Source organism: Artibeus jamaicensis, unplaced genomic scaffold (genome assembly GCF_021234435.1).
Source record: "Artibeus jamaicensis isolate MK-2021 breed Jamaican fruit bat unplaced genomic scaffold, CSHL_Jam_final contig_1998, whole genome shotgun sequence".
Lineage (NCBI taxonomy): Eukaryota > Metazoa > Chordata > Mammalia > Chiroptera > Phyllostomidae > Artibeus > Artibeus jamaicensis.
Window position 1 is genome coordinate 17,265,366 of NW_026521407.1, and position 27,198 is coordinate 17,292,563.

General features: G+C 37.1%; 1 protein-coding gene across 2 annotated transcripts in view; it reads left to right on the forward strand.

The window, feature by feature from the left end:
- The window catches only part of CEP112 (centrosomal protein 112), a 336,669-nt gene that overhangs the window by 68,299 nt on the left and 241,172 nt on the right, over nt 1-27,198 (forward strand). For both annotated transcript variants that reach the window (XM_037128107.2, XM_053657443.1), the window contains exons 11-16: nt 1,695-1,813; nt 6,428-6,571; nt 20,094-20,248; nt 20,554-20,683; nt 21,497-21,589; nt 22,742-22,801. In XM_037128107.2, coding sequence (XP_036984002.2) covers nt 1,695-1,813; nt 6,428-6,571; nt 20,094-20,248; nt 20,554-20,683; nt 21,497-21,589; nt 22,742-22,801 — 701 coding nt within the window. The remainder of the gene's footprint in view (nt 1-1,694; nt 1,814-6,427; nt 6,572-20,093; nt 20,249-20,553; nt 20,684-21,496; nt 21,590-22,741; nt 22,802-27,198) is intronic.

A 27,198-nucleotide genomic window follows, 5' to 3' on the forward strand; every position in this document is an offset into this window, starting at 1 on the left:
GATGGAAGTGGGAGTACTGAGAATGGAACCAAAGAAGAGATTTTGAAGGATGTGGTGAATGATAAGAATATAGGTGATGAGTAAGAAGAAAGGGGAGACAAGGTTTTATGTAGGGGTTTCCATGTGGAACTTAACTGGCTCTGTCACCAGTCACCAAGCTGGAGTGTATTTGGGAGAATGGTAATGCCCTTGAAATTTAGGATGGCAATTACATATAGTTATGTAATGAAATAGGTATTCTTAGGTTTATTCCCAGCCTTAAATGTTGGTTAGAAGTTTGTTCAGGTTGTTTCTCCAAATATTAATGGCTACAGCAATTTTTAAATTTCTTCCTAGGTTTTTCTTTCTTACCTTTATTTAAACCAGGCAATTTAAATATGCCAAAGGTTTAAATTGTGAAATAAAATGTTATATATGCTATAACATATATAAATTTTACATATATATATGTATATATATATATATATTAGGTTCACTTGGACTCTCCTTTCTTTTCTTATTATGAAGTTGAGATGTAAGAGTGAAAGACATTTCTATGTAAATGTTTATGAAAGTTTTGCTGTTTTTTAGGAATAGTTGACATACATTATATTGGTTTCAGATGTTACAACACAGTGATTATACAGTATAGTTATATATGCTGTGAAATGATCACCACAGTAAATCCAGTTACATCCGTCATCACATATAGTTACAGAATTAAATTTTGCTATCGTAAAGTAAGTGAGTAAGAACATATTCAGCGAGCTAAGAAAACACTACACTTAAGCAAATATACAGCTGAACCTATTTTACACAAACATATTACACAAATTTTTGTTTAAATCACTGACAGTTTAAATCATTTAAAAAAGATTTTATTCAAAAGAAATATTAGAAAGTGATTTATAAGGGAAATATTTTATATCATTTAAAGAATATTTTGCTTTAGTAATATAAACCTTGGCAATGACTTTAAAGTGGCTAGGAGCCACTTTAAGTGCAATGGAATGATGGGTTCCTCTATTCCGCACACCTCTTTGTGAGCACTTGCTCTACGTGGTGCTGTTAGGCTCTGTAGATGAGACGTTGAAATATCTTTCTCCTCAGGAGATGGTTTATAAAGTAAACCATTATAACATATAACATAATAGGTGGCTTAATGGGGAAATATATGAGGTCCTTGGGCATAGAGAAGTTTCTTTCTGCCCCCCAGGATGAGGACTCTGGTTGGTGAAGGTTCACAAAAAGGTGACACTTGAATGAGACTAGTGAGTAGGAGTTCTTCAACAAGGGAGGGAAGGTCATTCATTCCAGGTGGATAAATGATCATATTTAGGCAGTAAGGTATGAAGTTTTGGGCATTTACGTTTTAGGTGAGGGGAATTGTAGAATTTTTTTAAGTTCAGGAGTAACATTACTGGATTTGCACTTTAGAAATGCCTTTTTGAAAGCAACAGAGGGTCCATGGAGGGGAATGATACCAAGGCCAGCACACTGTTCAATTGTCTAGGGACTGAGTAACGAGGGATTCAACCGAGATGGTGGCTGTGGGAATGGGGAAAATAGAGGAAGGAATAAGGTATTTTATAAGACAGAATTGAGAAGAGTTTGTGAAAAGTAGAATTATCTTAGGGGTGCACTACGTGTTTTATCATTGAACTCTCATGTGGTAGCTAGCATTGGTTTAACCATGTTTCTATCATTTTTGACAGTTCAGACCCTTATACGTGATTGTCAAGTTATCCGAGAGACTAAAGAAAACCAGATTGCAGAGCTGAAAAAGATATGTGAACAAAGCACAGAGTTTCTGAATAATGATTGGGAAAAAAAGGTAAGCTACATAAAAAAGTTATTGAAAATATAAAGGTTGATGCTTCAAAGTAACCTTTAATTATAAAAATAATGGATGATACACAAAGTTGTCAACAAAGAAAATAAAGAAACTTAAAGTTTTAGACTAAAAGTAGCTATGTTTTGGTATGTTTTATTCTAGAAGTCTAATGGTTTATAAAATAGTTTTCATTAGGAAAACTTACTTTTGACTAAATCTTGAATTTAATTAATGTTCTGAATATGTTTGTCATTGCCAATAGATTTTAAGCGAAATTAGTGCAGAAAGAGCAGTAGGATAATTTTTGGAAATTGAACTTTTAAAATTTTGGATTTATGCCATTGAATCATTTCTTTCCTGAAATTTCAGATAACATAACTTATTATGTATACAGTTATAGTATAAACTTGTTTTTGATATAAACAGAATCAGTAGTGGTTGTGCTATTCTTAAAAGAGCATTTAATTTAATTAAGAAAAAAATTTTTTATATAAGCAGAGCCAAGAGTAATGTGATAAAAATACTCATTATGAACGTATCTTATCTAATCATATAATGCTTTCACTTAGGAGCCCTTTGCCAGTAGTTCAAATTCCAACATGTATTCAAAAGAAATTAAATGTGGTTTTTTTTTTTTAAAGATTTTATTTATTTATCTTTAGAGGGGAAAGGAAGGAGAGAGGGAGAGAACTGGCTTGCAACCCAGGGATGTGCCCTGACTGGGAATCGAACCATGGTTGCCTGGTTCCCAGGCCCGCGCTCAATCCACTGAGCTACACCAGCCAGGGCTGTTTTTTCTTTTGAAGTATTCTGTTATATAGAATGAACTCATACTGGTATTCTATCAGTTAGTCTGGAGTCAAAATATTTTACTGAAAGAAACAAGTGCCTTCCCAAGCACACTCGTTGGTCTGCCATGTGTTCTGGTGACAGACGGCAGCTTCAGGACCAGTCTGGGAAGAGCACTGTGCATGCGTTAAAGTGGGTAGCGTTAGCTCTGCTCTAGCTCTAGTTTGTTGATTTCTCACATTTTGCTGTATGTTCTCTATGAATTTGGCATCTGTCCGTGCTTGCTGCAGGTATTTGTGTACATGGCAGGCCCCATTTCCTAGTGCCCTGTCTCCCAGTGTAAGTCGTCAGGTATTTGGAAAGTCTTCTGCCTTCTACTGTATAGAAGGGTGCATTTTATTCTCTTGGCTAGATTAGTAAATCTTTCTTGCAGTTACACAAACATTAGTAGATGTGAGAACGTGCAAACGTGGTTGAAGGTCTTTTTTGGGGAAGTACAATTGTATGTCAGTCTGGGCAGAGATGAAAACCTGGGGCAAGCTGGATCAGTTCCAAAGTTAATAAGCAGATGATAGATTTAGTTTGTGATTTATGCTATCATTCATTCAAAAGTTATTTCATATCTACATGGACAAGGTGGTGTGATATATGTGTGTATTTATTCATTCTTTAACAGGAATTCCCATCTTTCATCTCACACTTTAAATCCTAGTTACCCTACTACCTAGTTAAAATATCTCCTTGATCCAAATTTCAGCATTCTTCTGAAACTCCATCTTCCTTTGTTGTTGAAATCGTCTCCTTCTAGGGTTTTCCCTATTTCCCTCTTCCCGGCGGCATTGCTGTCTGCCCACCTGCTCACTCCTCTTTGTGCCTCACCTCTCACGTTGGATCATTTGCCAAGTTCTGTTCATTCCACTTATTTTGAGTTTCATTCACCATTGTCCCTTCCCTAATCCCTTCCATGGGCTGCTGCCTAGATTTGCTGTCCCGGGATTGTGCACCCACCTCTTCAGTCCGTGCCCCACAACACAACTGTCTTGATGATCTTTCTAAAAACACAAGTCTGGTTTGCCAGACAATCGTGTTGAAATCTCTGTGGTGCATCCCAACTGCTCTTGGGGTTTCCAAGGCTCTACATGATCGAGACTGATGACCTCCAAGCCTCACCTTTTGTCACAATCCTACCCCCTTCTTGGATGTTTGTACCAGCTGTACAAAACTCTCCCGTTATTTCATGGTGCCATGCTCTTCCCAATCTGGGTTTAAAACAAGTTGAGTTATGATTCAGGTACCATACAATTCACCTTCTTAACGGGTATGGTTCAGTACCCGGTTTTTGGTATATTTATGAACTTGTGCCATTGTCACCCTCGACCCTGAAGCCCTCCAGTAGTCCACTCACAGGCACTTCATTAGAACAAAAGCACTCCTACCACCCAGGAAATTCCAAGGGATTGAGGAGCTGCGTGTCAGGAACCAGGGTCAAAGACCAAATATCAGAAGAAAAGATGCTTCTAGTGCTCTCATCACTTAGAAAATCCCAAGGATTTGGGGAGCACTGTACCACAAATCTGGGGCAGAGACCATGATCTGTAACTGTGCTGTTATTTTACAGGTAGATACCTAGGGGAATGTACCACAAATCTGGGGCAGAAACCATGATCTGTAACTGTGCTGTTATTTTACAGGTAGATACTTCTGGGTTATGTGGTTTATTCTATATTTAACATTTCAAGGAACTGCCAGACTGTTTTAAAGTGGCTGCACCATTAACCTGTGGACTTTTATACTTTTCCTTGTCTATGGACAGACTCCTAGTTCCTCTTGGGCTCCTCTGGCATGAAGCAACTACATGGTCAAATATCCAGGCTAAAGACCGATGAGGAAGGTGCTGGGGAGGCCTTCTGTGTCCCTGTACCCCTTGCCAAACCCTGGCTAAAACACTTCCTTGAGAATTTATAGGTCCCTCTCTTATCAAGGCTGTGATGGCATCCTTGTGGTTTCATAAACCTGAGCAAGATTTGTACTCCGGAGCAGGCCTGATGTTTGCTGCTGTAACAGTTCATCACCCAGGGGAATATTCGCCTGAGAAAGCCTCCCAGACCATGTGACCTGGACTCCAGTCCATTGCTGGATTTGGGGAAGCTCATCAGGGATGCGTTGTGCCTAGAGATTCATAAAATTTGTTGGATGAATAAGTACTATCATCTCCAGTTAGAGTATTAGACCAGATACACCTGTTTGATCTTTAAGTGAATTGGCCAACTTGTAGTATGCTTGTTTTTGACAGTGTTATTTTTACCCTTCTAGTCTCAACTGTAAATGCCCTGGATTAGTGTTAAAGACTTAGAGACACCCTTCCAACTTCTACAGGCATGTTCACTTTACAAAGTGATTGTGGGATACACCCAAGAAACCACTAGGTATTAAGGGGCTATTAAGCACAGTAGATTTTTGACATTTGGTAGGCATGTGTCCTAAGACCTTTGAGAGACCATAAACATGAAGAAACCACTGCAACATAAATGTAACCACAGAATTCCATTGTAAATGACTTATTTAGAGCCTGTTGTCAGAGTTACCCATGCCTATTGGTCACCAGCTACAAAGCAGCACTGAAATTTAGGTGCCAACTGAGTGACTAACTTTTGAATGCTAGACATAATACCAGCTCAAAACATTCGTAGCTTTGGCTAAGATACAAATACAACATAGCAGGGATTTGGGGGACCACTTACATTTAATGGTCAAATCTGCATGTGTCAAATGGGAGAAACCTAGGGGTCTTCCATGTGGCTGTTACTGAGCCATTCTCATTCTTCTTGATCAGCTAGAAACTCGAAGAAGAGTTCTTGGTACCCCTACCAATAATTAGCATAATTATTGCCTCTGGTTTTCCATCTCTCAGGGTTCTCCCTGTTCATTCAGTATCTTCCTAGTCAAATACGAATCTGTATGGCCATGTCGTATCCTTGTTCTCTCTCTCCTATTCATGAATGGGAAGTCAGGTATATCTTTTAGACTATAGGCCCCCTGCTTTCCCTCCTACTGAGTGAGCCTGGGGCTGGGTACACAGGACAGGAGTTAAACTCAGAGTCCCACTCCCATTCAGATAAGTGAAGGGATGCCAACAAGGTGTGGGCACAGATTTTCAATTCCCTTTGGAAGCTGTCCTTTGAACCTCGTTTTCTTTACCTTCATTGCATAGTTATTTAGATATTTAGAGTATAATCTTTAGGAAGAAAGACCTGTATACACAAGGACATATAGTATAGAGTTCTTAAAGAATTCTTTTTCTATTTGATTTATAATGCCATCTTTGTGTCCACTTTTATATAGATTATGGAATGGACAAAAATAGTTTCCTGTTGGAAGAAGGTTGAAGGAGAAATAATTTTTAACATTACTCTTATGCAAAATTTGATAGAAGTAATATGAAAATACAGACAGATGATATTCCTAATGAGTAATAATTTTATAAAGATTTCTGTGTGATTGCAGGCTAATACTAGTGTTATTTAGCTGAGACATTGTATTATCTCTCTGATTTATTTACTTTTGCTACCTAAGGTAGATAATTCCCTTTAATATTCATTGATCTATTAAATTTTCCAATTTAGGAAAATAAAGAAAAAATAATTTCTAAATCATGCTCTTTATATGACATCTTTACTTTGAATGTTTATGAGTTTTATATCTTTTATCATTTGGGACACCATGTAAATAAATAGAGAAATACAGGAAAACATTTTTTTTCTGAATTGCAAAACAGCATATTTTGTAATGGTGATGAAAGAGTCCATTTTTTCTTTTACTGTGTAGCTCCACAGTGCTGTGGCCGAAATGGAAAAGGAGAAGTTTGATCTTCAAAAGCAGCACACTGAAAACATTCAGGAATTGCTGGAGGACACAAATGCACGGCTGAGTAAAATGGAGGGCGAATACGTGGCCCAGACCCAGTCCACGGTGAGTCTTTTTCTCTTTCCTCACCATCTGCAGAAACAGTGCCCTCACTCGCCACAGCCCCATATAAGTGAGCGTGATACAGGGTCAGAAGAATTGCTCTGCCTCCCGACTTGACACAGACTTCTGTGTGACGCCAACTTGTAGTATGCTTGTTTTTGACACTGTTATTTTTACCCTTCTAGTCTCAACTGTAAATGCCCTGGATTAGTGTTAAAGACTAATCCAGGGGGTGGTCTCCCAAAGGAGCCGTGGGATTTCACTCTGCGTTGTTTGATCCCCCCTTTGCCCAACCCCCATCAACTTCTACAGATCGTTCTTGTCTTCTCCTGGCCTTTCAGTCTAGAGAGAATTTCTTCTTTCTTTTTGTTACCTGTTTCATTCTCTTTAACTGAAGAGTTGATTTTTTTTTAAGTATTTAATGCTAGGGTAAAGGAAATCAAATAGGGGATAGAAGTAGTGTGACCGCTTTAAGACAGATTTTCTGAGTAGATTCATCTTTACTGAGGGAGTAGACATGGTTATCACCTGGGTAAACCCCAAAAGTCCCCTTCCTGTGAGGATGCAGAAAGAAGTCCCCATAGCACACAGCAGAGAGACCAGGAGAGATGGACAGTCCCTGAGGAGCCCCTTCACAAGCACCTGGTAGCAGGGAATGTCTAAAGGAGGAAGTGTCTTGGACCTTTTGGAAGCCCAGCTGACGTCGTAAAGCATGTAAGCCTGGACAAGTAGACTAATGGCACATGAACCAGGGCTCCTCCAGTCCAAGGAAGTGCACTTTATCAACCTGGTCCCTAATAATGACACGACTTCATGGAATGGTAGCGTCTTGTATCCTGGGCATGAACCCAGTCCTCACGGCGGGTCCAAGTATCTCCTCGAGTTTAACCTGTGAAATCTGAACCAGAGTTAGTCACCTAGGCATGTCTCAGAGCAAGTGAAAAAGTGGGGAACGTGATCCACAGAGATGTGTATCTTGGGTTCTACATGGAGAACAAACATAGGGGCCAAGAGCAGGAGCAAGGACACCAATGAGGAGGCTGTTGTAGCTGCCTGGGCAGGAGAGGTGGTGGCTTGGACCTAGGCATCAGTCTAGAGATGAGAACTGGGGAGCAATGATGCAGGTCAGCAGGTGGGGAAGGCTGAGTGTCAGGGTCGGGGACAAAATATCAAGAATTTATTTTCTTGGTAATCAGCATAATGATAATATTCAAAGGCATGAACAAAATCCAAATTTATATCTGAAATACATTTTTGTCATCTCAACATCCTAAATTTTTATAAATGTGAATTGAATATGTTAAGTAATTTTAAAGTTGAAATTTATGGAACATATTGATTGCCTAAAATGTTTACTGCATTATTATATACTATTAATTAAATAATATTAAGAGAGCAGTATCTTTCACAGCAGGATTTTAAATTTTTATGAATTTGGGTTGTAAAGAAAAGTGGTACTTTGGAGCCAAGAGGTTACTGTCAGAAAAACTTCATTCTATTTTTAATGAAAGTTGAATTTCAAAATTAGCATTCAGACCTTGTCATTAGTTAATAGTAAATATAGGGAAAAAGAGACAGAGTCTGTCAGCAGGACTGAATTTAAGAATCATCAAAACTAGACAGATCTTGCCAAGCAGCTCCTGATTGAATAATTAAACAAGGGGGAGTTCAAGGCGCGGCTCAAGATGAAAGACGAGACTGTCACTGAGAATTAGGGTCCCAGTTTTGTTGTTCTCCCAGGCTTGCTTCTGCCGCTGAGTCTTGTTTCCGTGCATTTGTTGTATGCAGACACTGACTGGTATAGATTGTTCAATGTATGCCTTTTGGTATTAGCAGGGATTCCCTTGTGTGAAACTCTTAGCTAAACATGTAAACTATGGATTTAAAAAATAATACTAGAATTTACAAATATGAAAATTACAGCAAAATTCTTGGGTACTTGGGGAGGTGAAGGCTGTAAAATATAGGGCTTAGATGCAGTGAAAGTCTGTGGTGGCTTTATCGTAGTAGAGTTCATTACCTTTTTCTGTGTCATGGATCCCACTGGTAATTTTATGAAGTCTATTCAATCCTAATGAGAATAATTTTATTTATTTATTTATTTATTTATTTATTTATTTATTTATTTATGAGAGAGAGAGAGAGAGAGAGAGGGAGAGAGAGAGGCATCAACTTTTCCTGTTTTTCATGCATTTCTTGGTTGCCTCCCGTATGTTCCCTGACTGGGGACTGAACCCACCACCTTGGTGTATGAGGACAACACTCTAACCAACTGAGCTACCTGGCCAGGGCCTATTGAATTTTGTCTCGTGTTTTTCTCATGACATAACTGGGTTTATGGGTTGAGGCAGGGAGGTCACAATGGTAAGATGCTAATCCCCCTCACATCATGTCAAGAGTATGTACTATTAATGATTTATCACTGTTGATATTAAACTTGATCACATGGCTGAAGTAGTATTTGTTTTATTTTGCACTCTAAAGTTACTCTCTGCTTTTCTGTATTGTCCTCTTTGGAAGGAAGTTACTCTGTGCAGCCCACACTTAAGGAGCAGGGAGTTCTAGCTCTGCTTTCTGTACTTAGAGTGTGGAATTTCTACATGAAGTATTTGGAGTTTTTGTGCATGGGAGATTTCTCTCTTCTTCCCATTTTATTAATTTAGTCAATCATTTTTTTAAAGTGTATTTTTTAAATTTATTTATTTATCTTTAGAGGGGAAGGGAAGGAGAAAGGGAGAGAAACATCAATGTATGGTTGCCCTTTGCGCATCCCCTGCTGGAAACTGGCCTGCAGGGAACCGGCCTGCAACCCAGGCGTGTGCCCTGACTGGGAATCGAACCGCGATTGTCTGGTTCGCAGGCCCGAGCTCAATCCACTGAGCTACACCAGCCAGGGCCTATTCAATCATTTATTGATATTGGTATGGACTCATTGATATTTTTTATTTTGTGCTCTGAGTTATAATGCAACACTACTTTATTTTGCTACACACGTCGTCCCAGCTTTGGCCGTTGAGAATGCTTTCGCTGGGCTCCTGGAGCCCTTTGACATAATGCCCCTTGACATGGAGAGCAGTACTAGGAACTGAGATCTGTGTGAAGGTGTGCTTATTACGCCTGGGTGACGTATTTTATGCTCTCTCCCCTGACAGAGCAAGGGAGTATCTGTGCATTATAACCTGTCTATGCATATCTATGCACATTTCTTTATGTCACCATCTATATTCACATTAAGTTAAACATAATTTCTTACCAATATCTGTAACTTTAATCCATCACCACATGGATTAACGTAGCCTTCTCTCTTCATATATGTAAACTCTCAATCCAACACTGGAAACGTGGCTTCTACCGCCCTTCACCCATTTACTTAATTGTTCGATTCCATTATGTGTACACCAGGATCAGCACTGTGAACCCATACTGCCATGGGGACCAGCTTTGTCAGCTAGAGCACAGTGCGTATGGTCTTAGAAATGACACTCATTTCAAAATTGCTTAGGTCATCACTTTCCCCATCCCTTCAATGAATTTTTTTCATGTATTTTTAATATATCTGGATTCTCTTGTCACAGTCTATATTTTTTTCCTGGAACCCCAAACTCCTAAGTGTTTTTTTTTTAATTTGCACAAAATAAGGTTCATTTTTTTATCCTTTAAAATTCCATGGGTTTCAACAAATACATCTTGTCATACAGCCATGTTTATAGTATGATACATAATATTTTCACTGTCCTAAAAATCACCAGTGCTGTGCCCTATTTATCCTTTGCCCCCTCTCCCTACAATTCCTGTCAACCACTGATCTTTCGTATTGACCGTCTAGTTTTGTATTTTGAAAAATGCCATGTAGTTGGAATCATGCGGTAAATAGCCTTTTCCGACTGGCTTCTTTCATTAAGCAATTATACATTTAAGATTTCTCCATGTTTATTGTGACTTGATAACACATTTCTTTTTATTGCCAAATAATATTCAGTTACATGGATGTACCATAGTTGGTTTATCCATTTACCTATTGAAGAATTATGGATAAAACTGTTCTAAATATTCACTTGCTAGTTTTTGCATGGACATAGTTTTCAAATACATAATGACTCAGAAATTTCAATACAGGAAATACAAGCAAAGAAATAAGTGCATATATGTACCATAAAACATGTGTGAAATGTTCATAGCAACATTATTTTTAACAGCCAAACACTGAAACAATCTATTGATAAAGTGGATAAGTTATTTTAGGTTATTTGCATAATGGAATTCTGTATATAGCTTTGAAAAAGTGTAACTGGCTACATGCCATGACATGGATGAATTTCACAGACATGTAATATGCATAATGAAGCCTGACCCAAAAGATATATACTCTGTGATTTCATTTATAGAAAGTTCAACAAAAGGCAAAGTTAATTTTTTGTGATAGAAGTCAGAATAGTGGTTACCTTCATGTAGAAGATAACCAATAAGGCTTCAGCATAGCTGATAGTCTTTACATCTTATAGTTACTCTTAGGTGTTTTAAATCTGTAAAAAAATTATCAAAATATATAGTGAAGATTTGTGCATCTTTTTGTGCATATGTCATATTTCAAGAAAAAGTTTATGAAATCAGGTAAAATATGTTGTTCTTTTTGCCATAGGAGTTGAACTTCAGATTCTAAATAGTTGCTGAGTACTAACCCTTCCTAATTTTGGACTTAGTGGGAAAGCTCTAAGATTTTAAGAGCTTTGAGTATGATATTGGCCATAGGTCTCTCATATATGGCCTTTATTATGTTGAGGAATGCTCCCTCTATTTCCACTTTGCTAAGTGTATTGTATTATAAAAGGGTGTTGTACCTATCAAATGCGTTTTCCTCATCTATTGATAGGATCATGTGGTTTTTGTCTTTACTTTTGTTTATGTGGTGTATTATGTTTATTGATTTGTGAATATTGTACCATCATTGCATCCGTGGGATAAATCCCACTTGGTCATGGTGTATGATCTTTTCAACATATTGCTGGATGCAATTTGCCAATATTTTGTTGAGGATTTTAGCATCTGTGTTCATGAGAGACATTGGCCTGAAGTTTTCTTTCTTGTTGTGTCTTTATGTGGTTTTGGGAGTAGAATGGTGCTGGCTTCATAAAAAGAGTTTGGGAGTCTTCCCTCTTCTTGGATTTTTTGGAATAGTCTGTGAAAGATAGGGGTTAGTTCTTCCTTAAATGCATTGTAAAATTCTCTTGTGAAACCATCTGGTCTGGGTTTTGTGTGTTGGGAGTTTTTTTTTTATTACTGCTTCAATTTCATCTGCTGTTATTGCTCTGTTCAGGCTTTCTACTTCATTGAGTTTTGGAAGATTATATTTTTCTAGAAATTTGTTCATTTCACCTAGGTTTTCAAATTTTTTGGCTTATAGGTCTTAGTAATTTCTTACAGTCCTTTGTATTTCTGTGATATTAGTTGTAATCTTTCCTCTTTCATTTCTGATTGTGTTTATTTTTGTGTCCTCTCTCTTTTTTTCTTGATGGGCCTGCTTAAAGGCTTGTCAATTTTTTTTATCTTTTCACAAAACCAGCTCCTAGATTCATTTATCCTTATAATTGTGCTTTTTGTCTCTATGTCATTTAGTTCTGCTCTGCTCTTGGTTATTTCCTTCCTTCTACTTGCTCTGGGCTGTCTTTGTTGTTGTTCCTCAAGTTCTTGTAGGTGTAGGGTTAGGTGTTTATTTGAAATGTTTCTTTTTTAGGTAGGCCTGTATTGCTATGAACTTCCCTCTCAGAACTGCCTTTGCTGTGTCCCATAAGTTTTGGATTGTTATGAGTTCATTTTCATTTCTTTCCAGAAATTTTTTTATTTCTTTCTTAAATCATTTATTGTTCAATAGCTTGCTATTCAATCTCCATGATTTTGAGTGTTTGGGGTTTTTTCCCTTGGGGTTGGTTTCTAGTTTCAGTCTCTTGTGGTTGGAGAAAATGCTTGATATGATTTCAGTTTTCTTGAATTTGTTGAGGCTTGTTTTGTGTCCTATCATGTGGTCTCTCTTGCAAAATGTTCCATGTGCATTTGAAAAGAATGTGTACTTTGCTTCTTCGGGATGAAAGTCTATTTCATCTAGGGCATTGTTCAATGCTGCTATATCTTTGTTGATATTTTGTTTGGAAGATCTGTCCATTTTTGACAGTGGGGTGTTGAAATCTCCTACTATAATTCTGGTGCTGTCAATATCTATTTTGAAATCCTCCAAGATTTTCTTTATGCATTTGGGTGCTCCTATGTTGGGTGCATATATGTTTATAAGGTTTATGTGTTCTTGATGGATTCTTCCCTTGAGTTGTGAAGTAACCTTCTGGGTCTCTCTTTATGGCCCTATTTTTGAAGTCTGTTTTGTGTGATATGAGTATTGCTACCCCAGCTTTTTTTCCCCTGTCCATTTGCTTGGAATATTTGTTCCCAGCCCTTCACTTTTAGCCTGTGTAGGTCTTTGGTCCTCAGGTGGGTCTCTTGTAGGCAGCATATGTGTGGGTCATGTTTTCTTATACATTCATCTATTCTGTGTCTTTTGATTAGGGCATTTAATCCATTTATGTTTAAGGTTATTGATAGGTACTTATTTATTGCTATTTTTATACCTGTGTTCCTCTCTTTCACTGTTTTTCTTCCTGTTCTTAAAGCAGACCCTTTAGCATCTCTTGCCCAGGTGGTTTGGAAAAGGTATATTCTTTGAGGCTTCTTTTGTCTGGGAAGCTCCTTATTTAGATTTCCATTTTAAATGAGAGCCTTGCTGGGTAAAGTAGTCTTGGTTGCAGGCCTCTGGTTCTCATTACTTGAAATATTTCCTGCCATTCCCTTATGCCTTGGAGTGTTTCCATTGAGAAGTCAGCTGCTAGTCTTATCGGGGCTCCCTTGTATGTTACTTCCTGTTTTTCCCTTGCTGCCTTTAACATTCTCTCTTTGTCTTGGAATTTTGCCATTTTATTAGGTTGTGTCTTGAAGTGGGCCTCTTTGGGTTCCTCTTGATTGGTATTCTCTGTGTTTCCTGGAGTTGTGTGTCTTTTTTTCTCATCAAATTAGGGAAGTTTTTTATCATTATTTTTCAAACAGGTTTTTTAATCCCTTGTTCTTCTTTTTCTCCTTCCGGTATCCCTATTACATGGATATTATTACTTTTCATGTTGTCCTGCATTTCCCTTAACCCTCTTCATTCTTTCTGAGCCTCTTTTCCTTTTCTTGCTCTTTCTGGGTGTTTTTTTTCCTACCTTCTTCTCCAGCTCACTGATCTGACCTCTGTTTCATCAAGCCTGCTTTTCATTCCTTCTACTGTGTTTTCCCGTTTGGAAATTGTATTCTTCATTTCCTCTTGGCCCTTGTTGATAGTTTCTATTTCCTTTTTCATGTTGGTATAGTTTGCAGTGAGTTCATTGTAGTTTCCCTGTAGTTTTTGGTAATTCTCTGTGAGCTCATTGAACTTCCTGATAACCATTGCTTTGAACTAAATATCTGGTAGTTGACTTGCCTCTGTTTTGTTTAGCATTCTTTCTGAGGCTTCCTACTTTCCTTTCATTTGGGGTTTGTTTCTTTGTCTTCCCATTTTTTGTGAGACTCTTGTTGTTAGCCTCCACTTTTTTAATTGATCTGTTCTGACTCCCTGAGTTTCTGGTGTAAACTTCTATGGTAGAAGACCTGTGAGATTCAGTGGTGCAATCTCCTTGATCTCCTGAGCTCATTGGTCTTGGGCTGTTGTTTATGTTGGCTCTCTATGTCTTTCGGTTTTACTTGTTGTTGGTCTTTCTTTGGTGGGTCCCTCCCACCAGCTGGTTAACTGAGGGTCACTCCTTCCACCATGTCTTGTATTCTGTTGTGCAGGTGTGGGCAGGTTGTGTTGAAGCCTGTTCTTCTGTGTGTACAAGGTTTGGAGGATTCTCTCTCACTCTTGTTCAGTTGTTTGTTCTGAGTAATTTGTCTACCATTTAGTTGTATTTCCAGATCTGTCCTGGGTTGAGTTTCTGTGGCTTCCACTCCCTCCTTCACCTTCTTCTGTTGTTATCTGTTGATGGTTCCTTTGTTGGTGGGTTTCCTTTTCCAGTAGGTATCCTGGTGTTCATAGCTTCCACCTACTGGTCTGATTTTTCAATGTCCTCTACAGTTTTTGGTCTCTAATCTTCATATATGCTGGGATATGTTGGCTGTTCACTCTGTTCCTCAGAAGATGAGCTAGGTGTTTCACCCGTGCACAGGGAAAAGTGGACTCTGCTGCCACCTATCTGGCCACCATCTTCTCCCCTTTTCTAAATTTTCTCTTAGTTTTTAATGTGCCAATTCTTTTGGCATATTAGGTTTTGAACATAGAAGATTTATAATTTTTGCCACTTCTCATCTCCTTCATTTAGTATTTTACTTAATCATATTTACTGCTTTGAACATTTTTTCTTAGATCTGTTCTCTTCCCCTTCTGTTTCCATAGCTACCACTTGAGTCCAGGCCATTGTCACCTCATTCCGGGACTCTTCTGGTAACCTGCCAGGAGCTCTCCCTGCCTCCTCTTGTTCCATATCTCACAAATGCTATTTGTCTCATTTTCCCATGACCAAGAACTTGAATTATTAATACAATGCCTATTACAACTACTGCTTACAAGCCATGTCCACTTAAGAACTCCAACCTAGTCTTCCGAGCGCTGCCTTTGAGGTCACAGTGTGGGAATGTAGTCCCCGTACCTGAGGTAATCTGTTAGCCCTTAGCTGGTCAGTTTCCTTTCCTCCTTGGATCCTGTTGTTATCCACTCCTGACCTCCCCTTCCACCCTACCTGCTGATACCTGAGAATATGGTTCTGTTTCAGTATCTTTTTTTCTGAATAACTTTTATTCTGTTCGAGGTTTCCACTATTTTATGTCCCCTCAGTTTTTCGTATTCAAGCTTACAAAAGATTATGTTGGCCAAATGTTCTTAAGGTATTTCATATATGTCTATAGGCTTTTCCTTGATATTATGTTTTAATTTTTTAAATTTCCTGTGTGCCTACTTTATCTTGTATAAGACATAATGAGAGTTAAGAAAATGCTTTAAAAATAAATAGTAAAAATAAAATAACAATAAATAAAAATAATAAAGTGAATAACTGTCATCAGTTTTTCCTTCTTGAATCAGAAAGTTGTATCAGGATTTGTAAAATTATTTGTCTAATAAATATAGATCTTAATGCTGAGGCATATTGGTGTGATGGATTACATTAACTGAATTTTAATTGTTGACCCAACTTGTATATCTAGGGGAGCTATTCTTTTTATTTCTATTATTGATTTAATGGGGAGTGCACTCTTCACACTTGTATGGTGCTAGAGTAAGAATTGTTATTGTAAAAAGAGAAGCCTAATCTTTTTGAATTAGAAATATCATCCTATGATAACATTTGGGATGAACAGTTTAATTCATTCAAATTAGAGAGAGTTGAATGAGATTATTTAATCATTAGCCACTATTATAGGGCTGATATGGCCCTGGCTAGTGTGGCTCAGTGGACTAAGTGCCGGCCTGTGAACCAGAGGGTTGCTGGTTGGATTCCCAGTTAAGGCACATGCCTGGGTTGCGGGCTGGGTCCCCAATAGGGGACACATGAGAAGCAACCACACATTGATGTTTCTCTCCTTCTCTTTTTCCCTCCTTTCCCCTCTCTCTAAAAATAAATAACAAATCTTAAAAAAAATTTCTCTGTGGTGCTGATATGGACATAAAAATAAAACGAGGAAAAGGTTAGAGTTATTCCATGCAGTTTGAAATGCAAGAGGCCGAGGTAATCACGTAATACCCCAGTCACATTGCCACTACCAGAGAGAGAGGCAGACAGAGGTGGGAATGAAAGAGGGAGGGAGAGGTCGAGGTTTTATTTTTAGAGCATTCAAGTTTTATATTTTAAAACTGATTTCTTAAAGACAATTTTTGTCATATTTTAAAGCTGATGACTTTTTAAAATTTAAGTTAATTATAAATATTTAAGATGTCATTGAATAATGAGCCGTCTCTATTTTAATAGTATATTTAGGGGACAGTTATTTCTATAGCTCTAGTCCCTTTTAATACATTTGTATTTATTGATTTTAACCTGTCATGTGTGATTTTTTTAAGAAATGAGAATTTTCTTCATTTGCCTTTCTTTTTTTTCTGCCTTTCATCTCATTTCCCTATGATATACAAAATGGGGTGGAAGTTGATTTACTGTTGGTAGACTCTATGGTTTGCATACTCACAAATGTAACCCTACTTTTGCCCGCCCCCTGCTACCATGTTTGTGTAGCTTCTATGCTGACCCATTCTTTTAAAGCTATGACTCATCTTTCAATGTACACATTTTCCCTTGGCCAGTTATTTAAAGACAGTTTCTGGGTGTATAGGACTGGGCCTTGTTCCTTAGTAGCATGGATTTCTTCCTGTGCAGTGGCATATGTGAGTACATTCTCTTAGCATTTTACTACTCTGTAGCCACTGTTAGGCTTCTCATAATGTCATTTCTTTTCCTTAATTGATTTCAGCCATAGATTGCTTCCTGCAAATAAGATTTCTGTGATTTTTAAAAATTTATCCCAGTCTTTCCTCATTCTTTTTCATGCCCGATTGGGTTCAGAGATACTGTAGTCACACTATGTTATTGTTGAACCCAGAGAGAAATTCTTTATTGCAAGTTAGTTTGGATAACTTTGTTCTGATGCTGTTGTTTAAGATCTCCAGCCCTGGGTTATCCTCTCTAAGAGTGTTCCTGCATTTCTAGTGGATCATCATTTAATCTTACAGGCCTTCCTCATATACTTTGAGCCAAGATAACAAATTCCTTGTAAGTTTTATGATTTCAGTATCTGGGCCATCAGTATGTCTATTTCTAATTTTGGGTTTTTTTCCCTTTCTTGATTCTGTTTCTTCATTTACCTGGCATTTTCTGATTGAATGTCAGACATTGCACATAAATGCTCTGCACAGTGTTATCTTCCTCCACAGAGGCTCCGCCCTGACTTCGGAGAGGCAGCTAGTGTGGAGGCCACTCACCTCGGTCCATTCAGGGCCTGAGCTGACTCAAGGCTGGGTGCAGTGTTTGGTCCACCTCTGATTCACTTCCACTCCCAGTAGTGGCCCTCAACACATGGCCCAGCTGAAAGCCCGTGATGTTGCAAGAGGTCTTCCCCTTCTAAAATACAAGTTTTACTCCTCAATGCAGTGATAGTGCTGGAAACTCTGGTCTGCCTCTCAGTGTATTTTCCCTTCATTTCTTGGTCTCCTGTCCTATGAATATCAAGAATTTGGCAAATCCGTTGAGGAGAAAAGGGCTTGTGTGAAGCTCCTATGCACCTCTTCCCTCAGGGGTCTTCTTCCTCAAGTCCCAGCTGCCTGACCACTCTTTACTCTAGTTTTCTTGTCCCATCCTCCTCCATCCAGATTAGAAAATGCCTCAAAGGTCAAAAAGCAGTTTACAGAAGGTTGACCCATCTCTGAGGCTGCTTCCTCAGGCCCTCTTAAGTCCTACCTGGTTTGGAAGGTGGCCAGTATCTTCAAAATGATTTCTTTTGTATCTTTTCGGTTTTTCAGTTCTCAGTGGGGATGTGATATGTTGCAAGGTACTCCTCCATAGTGGGAAATTGCAGTTTCTCTCCTAGAGTTTATTAAGGTAGAGTTTCATTTCTGTTTTTAGTACCTCTTGTCTTTTTGTTTTGTTTTGTTTTGTTTTGGTAGTTTCCAAGAGAAGAAGAAATCATCTTTAGTCTATCACTTAAAGCTGGAAGGCAAAGGATATAGTATTTTTCTTTGTTTCTTCTAGTCACTTAATATTTAGGAAACATGGAGGAGAGTTTAGTACATGTACTAGAAAATACTCTCTTTTGAAAGGAGTCCCTAAAGCAGAAGGATCATTAATACAAACACAGAAATAATAGGTTGTGTGGACAAGAAATTTGAGCATCAGACATGTGTCAGGCTCTGAGCTAGGAATTGCATGTATTTTTAAAAGTTAATCTATATATCATTTTTAGATATAGTTATTTCCATTTCTTATATTTGAAAGCTATTACATTGACATTTAAATTCTAAAAAGGTTGGCATGAGGTTGGGGTTGTAATATTATGTAATACTTACACTTTACTTTAAATGTTTATCTTAAGAGTATGAAAATATACTAACTGATTGGAACATCATCCTAAACATTTATAATTACTCACATTTACTGAAAGTGTAATTGTTAAAATAAAAATTAGTGGACCATTTCATAATGTGTATAAATATCAAATTACAATGATGTATATCTGAAATAAATAGGATAGTGTATGCCAACTATGCATCAAAACAAATCATTTGTCTTTTTAGCTAGTGTTTGCTTACCCTAATTTTAGATGGAGTACATAAACACCTTTATTTAGTTCTGTAAAGATGAAAGATTCAAAATAACAAATATCAAATAATAATGAAATGATTTGATTATCTGATAATTTTGAAGACTGGAAAAATGAAGTGCTTTTGATAAAATGGTAAGTAGAAAAATAAAACGAATCAAAATTTTGTTCACTGCCCTGACTGGTGTGGTTTAGTGGGTTTGCCATCATCCCGCAAACTGAAAGGTCACTGGTTTGATTCCCAGTCAGGGCACATACCTGGGTTGTGGGCCAGATCCCCAGGCTGAGGTGTGCAAGAAGCAACTGATCTTTTTAACTGATCTTTCTCATACATGGAGGTTTTTCTCGTCTCTCTCCCTCCATTTCTCTCTCTTTAAAAGTAAGTATTTTTTAAAATGAAGATTTTGTTCATTAACACTGGAACTGTCTAATAAAATATTTCTATATACTTATGTGATAATATGTGTATCACATATATTATAACCCCTGTATTAAAATACTTGGGTTGTGAATTTCCTTTTTAAAATATTATTATATTGCTTTATAATTTTAAAAAATTTCTTAAACTTCAAGTGAAGAGCCAAGCACTGCTAAGTGCTCATCTAACAATATCAGTTTCTTAAGTTGCATGAAGAAAATGTAACCTTCCTGAGGATATGGACACTGGTAAATATTCATTGAATGAATGAATGAATGAATGAATGGCTAAAAACATACAAACATGATGATCTTTCTCTTTTTAAAAAATTTTTATTTATTTATTTTTAGAGAGAGAGGGGGAAAGGAGTGAGAAAAAGAGGGAGAGAAACATTGATGTGCAAGAGATACATCAATTGGGTGCCTCTCACACACCCCCTACTAGGGACCTGGCCTGCAATCCAGGAACGTGCTCTGACTGGGCATTGAACTGGGGACCCAGGGTTTCACAGTCCAGCACTCAATTCATTGAGCCGCACCAGCCAGGGCAATGATCTTTCTTTTATGTTGGAAGACGTTTTTTTTAAGACTTGGTTAATTTAGAAGTTGGTTTAATTTTTCTTAGTATGGCATATGGTTCATTTGTTTTCTGTATTTTTACTTCTAGTGGAGTATATATTTTCTTCAGGCTACTTAATAATACCGCAGTGTTCCAAAGTCAGTCAGAGGCTTTTTTAACAATGGCCTATTCTTTTAGAACCAGGTGGTCAAAGAACTGGAGTCCCGTGTGCAGCAGCTGACCGGAGAAGCAGAAAACAGTAATTTACAGAAGCAGAAATTAATTCAAGAAAAAATGGAACTTGAGAGATGTTACCAGATAACGTGTAGTGAGTTACAAGAAGTAAAGGCAAGGTATTGTCTGAAGTCTGATATCTCTCAGGTGTGGCTATAAAGTCCTGATATTAACCCTGTAAAGTATCACACTTTGTGCATTAACCTATGGCAGTTTCCAACCTATATATTGCCATTTGTTTGTTTTTTAAGTTCTATTTAACATAAGAAGCATAATGCTTTCTTAAAAATTGGTTAAATGTAGATAATTATTTGATATATTGAATGATAGTGCATTTGGATTTGGTTGACAAAAGAATTCCATTCTAGGAATTTATTTATTTTAAATATATTGGAACTGTATTTTATCCTCTTACTCTTTTTAGGCGCAATGCACTGCATAAAGAGAAAGACCATCTTGTAAATGATTATGAGCAAAACATGAAATTGTTGCAAACCAAATATGATGCTGATATGAACCTTCTGAAAAAGGAACATGCGCTTTCAGCTTCTAAGGTATTATATATATGCTGCTATATGTACAAATAAAGTAACTTTATATATATATATATATAATATAAGTATATGTATATGTATGTTTACTCATAGGTAGCCATGTAGAAGCTATTTGTCCTTGCAAATTAGTCTCTCCTTGGTTTTATTCTTGAAATAACTGAAACAATGTTTATTGGCATTTAAAATACTTAAAATATTGAATATCTAACCCATAGCATGATATAAGTATTTGATAAACTGGATTCTGCCATAATAAGTTAACCCTTGTACCAAAGTTTTAAGAAAAAAGGAAACATAAAAGTCTGAGAAGAGATGCTCAGTTGTGCTAATCATACGTTTTTAAAGGCTTTAGTTTTTCTGTCATCATATGCATGTGTGAGCCCACGGACACCCCAGGGCACTTGCACACTTTGTGTCTGAGAATTGGTACTTTCTGCAAAGGGAGTCCATGGCTACAGTTCTAAGGTAGTCAGTTGTGTGGTATTTCAAGATTTAAATGTTTCAGTGGATTTGGTTTTAAAAATTAAAATTTGACAAGTTTTCTGTAAAACTTTTATTTCTGTAAAACCAATTATTTCTGCATTGCTATTCTATTTACATAGCTTTAAATACCAAACAGAATTTAATATATTTTTACTTTAAAAGATGAAATCTTTACTTTTTTAGTAAACATTTTTCATTCATATTTACAGATCATTTTAATGTTCAATAAGTTTTCAGGGGAGAAAAGATAAATGTATTCAACCAGAAATTGTAAAGTGGTACAAAAATCAATATTTTGGTTTATTATTATTATTTTTAAATTCCTTGTAGGCATCTGGTATGATTAAAGAATTAGAACAGGACATCTGTCAATTAAAACAGCAGTTACAGGAATCAGAACTTCAACGAAAGCAACAAATAAAGGCAAGTCCTGTATTTTTTTCATAGAATAACCATGGCTAAAACTCACCTTTCATTTTTTTTATTTATATGTACAAATGAGTCAAAAAACCTCCTTAAAAATGTAAGTAACCATTCTGATTCTTTTATTGCATTGTGTCATTTTTTCATTTTATTTTTTAAATTTCTTTTAACAAAGGTAGATGCTAATTGGATATGGAAAATAAATTTAATTTAAATAATTATTCTTTTGAAATTAATTTAAAAAACTTTATTTAATATATTGATTTTATTTATTTATTTATTTTTGGCATATAATTGATGTACAATATCCTGTCAGTTCCAGATATACATCATAGTGATTTGATATTCATATACAGTAGGAAATGATCCCTACGATAAGACTAGTTACCATCTGTCACCATGCAAACTGTATTTGGATGTATTCCCTGTGTTGTATATGACATCCCTATTACTTATTTGTTCCATAACTGGAAGTTTGTTGTACCTTGTAATCCCCTTCCCTTCATCTATTTCTCCCACCACCCAACCCTGTTCCCCTTTGGTAACCACTGGTTTGTTTCCTGTACCTATGAGTCTGTTTCTGTTTTGTTTTATTCATTTGTTTTGTTTTGTTTTTTTGGATTCTGCATGTAAGTGAAGAATCCAAAATACCTTATTTCACTTAGCATAATACCCTCTAGGTTCAAAGAATAATTTTCTCCCTTTGAATTATTATCTGCCAATCTTCATAATTTCACTCTTCCTCTCTTTCTCACTCTTTCATGCCTTTTAGATCTTTTCCTTTTCCCTTATGGTCAGAAAATACCAGGGACTGGTATATGATATAACTTCAAATCTATTTTTTCCATATTGATTTACTTGGTCATTTTGACTGATCTCTTAATCCTGAGGGTCAGAAAGTTTCTCTTTCACTGTAAAGTATATACTTGTAGGAGTAATAATATCTTCAAATAACTAATGTTTTATTGCCTCTAACATAAAGCTAATCATGCTTCTATTTGTACTTTAAAAAATTGGACAGATAGAGTGCTCTTACTAATATGCAAAACTCAGTGTTTGTCATTAAGTAGATTTACTTATTTCATTAGATTAATTTTATTAACTCTAGTAGCAATTTTAAGTATAATAAAAATAAATATTTATCATTCACAGGATCAAGAAAATAAGTTTCAAATGGAGAAAAGTCATTTAAAACGCACCTATGAAAAAAAGGTAATATATTTTTGTGGGGAGCTACATTTGAAATAGCAAATGTTGCAATTAAAAATGAGCATTGATTTTTAAAATAAAGATATGCATACTAGTCCTTACAGAATAATTTGTTTCTAAGTTTATTTCAGCTAGCCAGCCTGTAATCAAATTATGGCTTTCTTATTTTGTATGTTTATAAACAGCTTCAGTTCTTGATGCAGACTCTGACTAGCAGTGTCTGCAGTATTGTGGATCCACGATCTGCAGTATTGTGGATCCACGAACAAATTCACATGGACTGCTGAAGTCCTATGAAGAAAAAGGGACAGCACGGCCACTCTCTAAGTGAGAGAGTGCCCCAACCCTAGCGTGGACTAGCCTTTGTTGCTTTTCTGGGAGCATTACCTCAAGGAAGGTCTCCATTCTTCATTGTCAGGCAATAATGATCAAACAATAGATAACATTCAAAGAACTATGAGGGCTTATTCTGAGTCAGGGTCAGTTAGCTAAAGGGCCTTAAAACTTTGGGAAACAAACTCATTTCACGCTTGGACCCTTATCAGAAAATTGAGGGCATTCTTAGCAAAGCAGGTTTCACAGGGTTTTATGCATTTCTTCTTAGGCCTGATTGCCCCAGGTAATGTCCTGCTCCTGCCCAGGCCTGCACCACATTGTTTCAGGCTTAAGTCAGGCAGGGGAAGTAAGGCAGCCAACAGATTAGGAGATTTCTTGCAGACAGAATGAGGACTCAGGCTATGTCAAAGCTGAGGGGCGAGGGTCCATCACCCCCTTTTCCTGTAGCCCCCCTAAGTCCTTCCCTGAGGGCCTCTTTGTGACCATGCCTGTCTTAGGTTGTCCCTCCTTTGAGAAATCTTACCTGTCATTGGCTAACCGGTCATCTGCCCTGGGCCAAGCAGGGTGAAGTAAAAGAGGGCAGAGGTGGCACCTCTGCCAGGAAGATAAGCTTTGTCCCCTTAGTGGCTTATGGTCCCAAGGTCTCTTTACTCAGCCTTAGCCATGGGGCTTACAGCTTCTGGAACCAGGCATGGCGGTTCCCAACAGGTTCTAATATTAGTTATATCAACATTAAAACACCACTTGCATGTTATATTTAGTGAGCAAAGAGGATATATGTTAACCTCTCATAATTATACTATGAAATTATATTTTCTATTATTTTGAAAATATACAATTGATGAGTTATTTTGTAATCTATTATATCATATGCATACTAAGAACTCTAAATATTTAACCAAAGAATATAAAACAAGGAAAGAATTGTCTACTAAAAAATTAATTAATAACTGTTTCTTGTTATTTAGAATAGTGAATATTTCTACAGAAATAAGCTGGTATCCCTGCTATCAGTGATACTGGTAATTCATTGACACACTATTAACACCTTTGGCAACAAAGTGCAGAATTCTAGTTTATGACTTTTAAACTTCAATTATCAAATTTCTTGTTTGCAGTATAACATAGAAAGTCATTGAATAGCAAAGATTTTTGTTGCTGCTTTTGTAATTATTTACTATTCTAACATTTACCAAATTAATCCGTTTGTAAAATACGTACATAATAGAAAATACAAAAGGGTTAACCCTTTAACTAATTAAAAATACATACAAATTAAAATCAAACAGCTTTTAGAGCATAAAATTCTTTTTAAAATGTAATATCACATCTTATCTATCTATATATAGTCACTCAGCAGATTCATTAAATGCGTTCATTGGGCAAGTATCATACCAGGTCCTGGGTTTGGGCAAAGGGGTAGAGGATGAATCAGACACAGAGTCTGGGGACTTAATGTCCAGGAAGAAGCATGTTTCTGTGATTTGGAAAAGTGGTTATTTCTATGGCCATGTATTGATCTGAATATGTGCTCTTTAAAATTATAATAAATTGCCTTATTGCTGAAGGGTTTCTTTTTTATCACAGTTTGAATACAGCTCAATGCAAGATCTTAAATATACTTTATGTCTACAAAATGGTATCTGGAGAGGAAAACATTACTTTCACTGAAATACAGGATTTTTTCAGTTTCTACTGTTGAGCCATGCGGCTTCATAAATATTTTATTTAAACAAAAGAAGACCATATATTATGCTAAGCCTCGCTCCCCACTGTATAAAGCAGCCACATCCTCTGGGTGTACTTTTTAGTCCATTGTTCATTCTTTAGGCAGATATCTGGCTTCCTATCCATTAAGGAACACCTCCAGGCCTCCTGTTCCTGGCCTTACACTCGGAGGTCAGCGTCTTTCTGAGAAATATGGTATCTGTGTACCTGGGAGACAGAGGGAGGGCTAGGAGCCAGGAGAAAGGCATGCAGTAATTTTAAAAGAATGCATTCCTATCCCAACTTTCTCTAAGCTCTACTGACGGCTGTTAGATACAGAGATAGAGCTGGAAAGAGTCTTTTTTCACTCCCTCTGCATGGGATTTCTCTTACCCACTAGGTGACCAAAGGCTACTGGATCAGCCCCTCTGCCTGATGGACACAAACAAGGAACAGAATGTTAGACTCAAGTCATCCTTATCCAGCGACCTTCCCACCCCTCCCCGTTCTATTTGCCCTCAGAGAGCGGACCTCACTCCCTCTGTTAGGTGTCAGAACTGCAGTCTTCCCCTCTCCGTGAGGTGTCAGTGGGCCTGGCTTTTTCATAATGGAACTAGCTAAAGTGTGTTAATTGTTTTTCATGTAAATAAGGACGTGTTTAAAATAATAGCAACCTTTACAAGAAAAATAAGCTGATTTGTTCATATTGCTTGTGTTCCCACATTACTTACATTGGAAGAGAAAATGTTGCTCAGCATGTCACTTTTTGTTCTACAATTAATTCCATAATCTCCCTCTTTTAAATTGACATCTGTTCTTCTTTCTTTATTAAACCTGCTGTGATCTCTGTCCTTGAAGATTTGATGTCTTGCACCCCCCTCAGGGAGTATCCCTTTTGACTACTCAAAGAGCTGCCATAAATCTTCCTCAGCCCTGGACTGTGTAACTGGAGAGTGAGATGGGATGTGTAGGGCTTTTGTTTGTGAGACAGCATTACAGGTGTGACAGGTGTCCACAGGCGATAACTTTGGGCGTACAACTTACTTCTGAATGTCTGTTCGGGGGGAGGAAATGCCATTGGAATGACAAGATTTCCTCATGCCAGTAAGAAAGCAGCATGAGAGAGTCTAGCTTGTCTTTGAGGTAAGAGACACAGCCCCAGACGCTGTCCCTAATTTAAGCACACACACATTATCTAGTGGTCTTTATTGATCTCTAGTGGCTATAGCCTGCTCTTCAGATCTTTGAACATCAAACAAATAATAGGTAGTAAAACTAAACGTCATTGTTTGATGAAGTGTCCTAATCTGTTAAATCAGGAAGTGGTTAGGCTAAATGATTTTACTAGCAAGGAAACACCTGCCTCCTACAAATAACCCATTGCTTGTTTTCCAAACAGGCACTGGAGAATAAAAGATGGTGTTTACCTAAAGAAGTTCATGAGACAGATGCTAAGCATGTACATTCAAGAATACGCTAGAATTAAAATATCTGTGTAGAATAATTCTGATGCAACTCTGCAAAAAATGAGATATAAAGTCTGATGGAGTTTAGAACCACAAAAAATAGGCCAACGTTTAGCATCCATGTATAATTCCTTTAATTAGATTAAAAATCATTTGAAATTTCTACAGCCTTGCATAAAATACAGAGGTGGGCAGAAGTAGGTTTACAGTGATAAGTACACAAAACATAGTTTATCCTTGTATTAATATTTATTACTTACTGTAATTTTCCTAAGTTCTTTATTATTTTCCCTGTGAAAAACTGTAAACCCGCTTTTCCCTTCTTCTGTATTTTGTGTTTTCCAAGTACTACTGGCATGATTTTTTGGGGGTGCCTGAGTAAAGTCTTTAAAACTGCATTTGTGCAGTGAAATGATTTACAGAGGCCTGCAGTGCACCACCATGTTTTCCAGATTGGGCAGTGGGGGCTGGAGCAGCCACAAGGCGCACCGGCAGGTAGGCCCGCTAGTGGATGTGTGGGTCAGCAGCCGTTCGGCGCTCTTCGTGACCCTAGGATTTTTATTTCCTTATATGTAGCAGAATCCCTTTCTTATTTACACAAGTGTTCATTGCTTGCTTGCTGACATTTTTAGGATGAAAGGGAGTAAAATATACATTTAATAAATGTTCAATAAATGTGCTTATGGCTACTTATGCCTTAAATTGTTTAAAACTTAAATTATAACAGTCCCATGTTTGAGAACATATACTGTATGCTTAAATCAGGAAGTGGTTAGGCTAAATGATTCACTTTTTTCATTATTTAAATTATTCAAATTCGTTTTGGGTAGTAACAATATACAGTGGGGGAAGGGTTACAAGCAACTTCATTCAAGCTTGATTCCCCACGGC